The sequence below is a fragment of the Microtus pennsylvanicus genome, chromosome 6 (assembly GCF_037038515.1).
Source record: "Microtus pennsylvanicus isolate mMicPen1 chromosome 6, mMicPen1.hap1, whole genome shotgun sequence".
Lineage (NCBI taxonomy): Eukaryota > Metazoa > Chordata > Mammalia > Rodentia > Cricetidae > Microtus > Microtus pennsylvanicus.
In genome coordinates, this window is record NC_134584.1 from 63517297 (window position 1) to 63522110 (window position 4814).

Consider the following 4814-nt stretch of genomic DNA (forward strand, 5'->3'; position numbering starts at 1 on the left):
ACTCCTCCAGAGGTTCCTGTTATATATATATATATATATATATATATATATATATATATATATATATATGCATTATCAGAGAAAGTGACGTGGCATACCACATACTGAAGCAATGAATTGGGTTTGCTCAGCCACACATGTGCACCCACACATTGTCACTCACACATGTGCAAACGAGCACATACACACAACACACAACACACACAGACACATTCCAAAATATAGAAAAGGAATCTCTCTCTCTCTCTCTCTCTCTCTCTCTCTCTCTCTCTCTCTCTCTCTCTGTGTGTGTGTGTGTGTGTGTGTGTGTGCATGTGTGCATCTGTGTGTGTGTGTGTGTGTTATATGGGCAAACAGTGGTACACTGGTACTTCTCCCATGCTCTTTTAGTGACAATACTCACAGGAAGTCCAACTAGATTATGCAAGGATAGCTTCTATCTTTTGGCAGAACTTGCAGCTATGTTTAACAGATAGATCCATAGATATGTAGATGATAGATAGATAGATAGATAGATAGATAGATAGATAGATAGATAGATAGATACAGACTGACTGAATGACTGACAGACTGCTAGATGACAGAATTTGACCCTAAGATTTGCTTAACTCCTGTTAACTGGCAGAGACTTCATTGCTTGAATGCAGTATTTTTACATACCCCTTATGTCATAGTTCACTATGTACAAGAGGGTACTTCCAGCCAAATTTTATCATCAAATATGAAGCATATTTAGGCTAAACTTAATTTAACAAGTACACACAATGCACTTTTAAAACGTATCTCTTTGAGACTATAATATAATTACATCACTTTCTTCTTCCTTTCTTTCCTTACAAACCCTATTATGTATCCTACCTTGAACTCTTTCAAATTCATGGCTTCTTTTTTTCATTTTCTATTGTTACATACATAAGTAACATTATATAGACTGGGAAACTTATACTCGTGTATTTAGGAATATATATAATGCCCCCGCCTCGATTTTCAAAAATCTATCATTGTCTAATGGTTTTTTCTAATACTGATGCTCCACGAAAATGTTATGTTCAGCAGGAACACACCAATTTCTAATCCAGGCTAGTTGCAGAGATCAGAGGGTATTTATCTCTTCCATAACCTACTTAAGCTGCATCTAAGAGTATTATCTGTGCTCTGTGTGTCCTTTCATATCCAATTTCTGTATCTTCATGAATCCATCTCAGCACTTCAATTTAGTTTTATCCATGACATTCTTTGTGCTACACGCCATTTGTTCACTTGCTTGTGTACTCTCTGATAGGACCACACTGCCCGTATTTCACTGGTGACAAAACAGTGCAATGAAAAACGTGTGAAGAAGTCACAGAAAAAGTTTGTTTTCTTGTTCCATAAACTTAGACCCACACGGTTAAACAGCTTCAGTTATCTCAATAAATTGCTTCGGGAAACAAACCCCAAGAATTCCACATCTGAACTCAGAAAATAGCTCAGGACCCGAATCACTAACAATATCCTTTGGTTCCTGGTCTCGCTCAGCGCATCCCAAAGTCAAACTACATTTCCCACACTCCAGCGGAGCCTATATGGCGTCCGGTATCATCTGAACTACAAAGCCCACGATCCTCAGAGCTCAACCGTGCGTTGCGTTTCCGGAAGTTCCTGCGGTAGTTCCCGTCTTCCCTTTCGGTCTTCGGAGCGGTAGAGCAAGGTCGTGAAGGAAGAGGATTGTGGTGGTGCGGCCATTATCTCCGCCGTCCACCCCTGCGCCCCTTGCTGAGCTTCCCGCCGCACCATGTTGGGCCAGAGTGTCCGGAGGTTCACCACCTCCGTGGTCCGTCGCAGCCACTACGAGGAGGGCCCGGGAAAGGTGAGTGGGGCCCGGCAGCGTAGGGCAAGGGAGGCCCGGCGCCTCCCGCTTACCGCAGGCCCGGCTTGGAAAGTGAGGGGAGGAAATGGCAGGCAGGTCCGGCGCTCGGAAGCCCGCAGGCCCTCAGCCCACCTCCCCGATAAAGGTGGGATCCCGGGGCCCAGCCGCGGCCTCAGCTTGCTAGCCGCCTCCGCCGCAGAGCCGCGAGGCCCGGACGAGTCCAGGGCGTCACGTTAATGAGGTTGGACAATGGGTGAAGGTCACTGGGAACAAAGGAGAAGGAGGCCCGTGGCTGTGGATTAACCACGGAAACCAGCGGTCTCCGTTAGGACAAGCCTCGCTTGAGGGCAGGTGTAGCTTTAGGTGCAAATAAACCCGGTAGTTAATGGTAACAGCCGCACAACTGTTCGGCGAGGCCCCGCTGACGGATGTGGAAGGCTTGGCTCCCTGTGGAAAGGGCAACCTTTGTACTGCGGTTGATACTGTACTCGGTGGAGAATTTCTAATAACAGTGAACTAAAGTGGTGTGTTTGTTTCTAAACTGGCTACAGTGCATGGTAATACCTTTTCAATTATCAAAAATACAAGAGTTAGCTTGTTTCTTATACTTAGCCTAATCGGACTTACCGACTGGTATTCAGAAAAAACTGGTGTTTATTTCATGTTCTGTCGAATGCACCTGATTGTTATGTACACGTGTGTATGTACACATGATTGCCCCCCCCCCCCCTTTTATTGGATGAAATCAAATTCCTTGAAGGACTGTTGGGAGGCTTTTTCTGTTTCCCAACAGAATTTGCCATTTTCGGTGGAAAACAAGTGGCGGTTGCTGGCGATGATGACTGTGTACTTTGGATCTGGATTTGCTGCTCCTTTCTTCATAGTGAGGCACCAGCTTCTTAAGAAATGAGAATATTTAATTCAACCCTTTAGCAGGTAATTAGTAAGCTTCTAATTTTCCTAAAGCAATAATTTCTGTGGTGTACCCTATACACTTACTCATCACAAAATAAATAGATGTGTGCTGATTACTGAAGACACTCATAGTCTGAACACATTCTTCAACAAACTTGTAAGACAAGTGATATTAAAACTCCATTGAAGACACAAAGATAAGTTTACTGAGATTCCATAGCTAGTAACAGTGTATAAGATTTCTACACAGGGTTATCTTGCTCTGAATTTCACACTTTGTAAATCAGTCTTGTGTCTTTTACTGAAATAAATGACTCTTGGGAAATAAAAATACACTAGAGGCATCCAACCTTAACATTAAAAAAAAAAGGTATCATCATCTACAGAGTTCACGGGGAAGAACCCCACAATCGGGTTCCTAAACTTTACAAACAAAACTCAGATTGAGTGAGCTTAGATTTTTGTTGTTGTTGTTGAGCTGCATTTATATCAGCAGTTCTCAACCTGTGGGTTGTGATCCCTTTTGGGGTCAAACAACCCTTTCAAGGGGGTCATCTAAGACCATCAGAAAATACAGACATTTACATTATGATTCAGAGCTGTAGCAAACTTGCAATTATGAAGTGGCAGTGAAAATAATTTTGTGGTTGGGGGTCACCATAACATGAGGAACTGTATTAAAGGGTTGGAGCATTAGGAAGGTGAAGAACCACTGGTTTATACCTATCCTCGAGTACATATGGCCTGTAAGCTGCAAGCCTGCAAAAATCTTTAGGTTCCTTTTAGGGAGAGGGTAATGAGAAATGAGATGGTTTCTCTGTAGCCCTATCTGTCCTGGAACTCACTCTGTAGACCAGTCTGACTTCAAGTGCACAGAGCTACACCTGCATGCACGTCCTCCAGGTATGTGCCACCACCGCCAGGCTACTTTTTTCAGTCTTAACATCTAGGTATGTAATACATTCTATGAAACCCCCAAGAAAGAAAATACTCTGGTGTTTGGGTTCTCTCGATCTAAGATATCTGCTATGGTATTAGTAAATTAACCTGCTGAAGTTGAGAAATACTGCATTAAGGAAACATATTACTACATCTCCATAGATGTTGCATTTATGCATGTGTTTATTTATGCAATGTTTTGATACATGTGATGAAGCAAATCAGTATGAAAAACTCATGATACTGTAAACGCTTTCTGATGTATCAAATTGGTAGAAGATAAGAAACTGCTGTGATATCTGTCTAGTCAGATGGATTTCTAATGCCATTAATTTTGGTTTTATTTTTCAGAATGAAGATTGTTTAGGAGATTGATCTGAAAACTGGATTAAACTCTTGAACTCTTATTACTAAATAAAATTGTAAATAAATATGTAACGTAAATATTTAGTGCCTCTTCTCTGAAATAAGGAATGTGACAGGGATAAGCAGTTGCTGACCGTTATTTCACATGGGCTTATGTTTAGTATAATTTTCACTGAAAAAAATTCAATTGAAAAACTTTAAGTTGACATTAGAAAATGAAAATGTATTTCCCTAGATACAAGTTAGCAGACATTTTGTAGGTATTCCTCAGACTCCAGAATGTAGGTATTTGGTCAAAACCCAAGATTTGTTTTCAGGACAAGCTTCGGTTGCTTCCATATAATGGTCACTCTGAAGCTGGGCTGGGGTAATATCCTGAAGTTAGAGTACACAACAGAAGAAATTACTGGCACAGAGCCAGAAATGACCCCAAATCCAGGCCAAATGTAATGTTAGCACTGGGCTCCTCATCCCTCTTCTTAAATTTTAATATAAGTATCAAAACCACTTCCTTGTGATAATCAAGAAAAGAATGCGTGGGCTGGTATAAGATCAGGGACTAGTGCCTAGCATGCAACATTGAGGGTGTTAAGATTCCCCAGAATCCACTTGACAGCTGTCTTTAAGCACAGCTGTGAGAGGCATGGTGAACAGAACAGTAGATCCCTTAGGCTCATGGGACAGCCAACCTACCTGTATCTTTGAATCTCAAGTTCATTTGAAGACCTGTCCCAACCCCATACCT

At 41.8% G+C, this 4814-nt stretch overlaps 1 protein-coding gene and 1 non-coding gene across 2 annotated transcripts; both read left to right on the top strand.

The window, feature by feature from the left end:
* Positions 1–1651: 1651 nt before the first annotated feature.
* Cox7c (cytochrome c oxidase subunit 7C) lies at positions 1652–4149 on the top strand. Its single transcript, XM_075976363.1, has 3 exons — positions 1652–1849; positions 2643–2785; positions 4055–4149. The coding sequence occupies exons 1-2, from the start codon at positions 1775–1777 to the stop codon at positions 2757–2759; spliced, it is 192 nt and encodes a 63-aa protein (XP_075832478.1). The 5' UTR covers positions 1652–1774; the 3' UTR covers positions 2760–2785; positions 4055–4149.
* On the top strand, positions 3906–3967 carry LOC142853211 (small nucleolar RNA Z39). Its single transcript, XR_012911132.1, has one exon. It is a non-coding gene; the product is annotated as a small nucleolar RNA Z39 (small nucleolar RNA).
* Positions 4150–4814: the final 665 nt, after the last annotated feature.

What these genes read in the sequence shown, in the direction of transcription:
- Cox7c (XM_075976363.1), top strand. Translation starts at nt 1,775, where the DNA reads ATGTTGGGCCAGAGTGTCCGGAGGTTCACCACCTCCGTGGTCCGTCGC. An exon ending in ACGAGGAGGGCCCGGGAAAG is followed by an intron (nt 1,850 to 2,642) that starts GTGAGTGGGGCC and finishes GTTTCCCAACAG; the next exon opens with AATTTGCCATTTTCGGTGGA.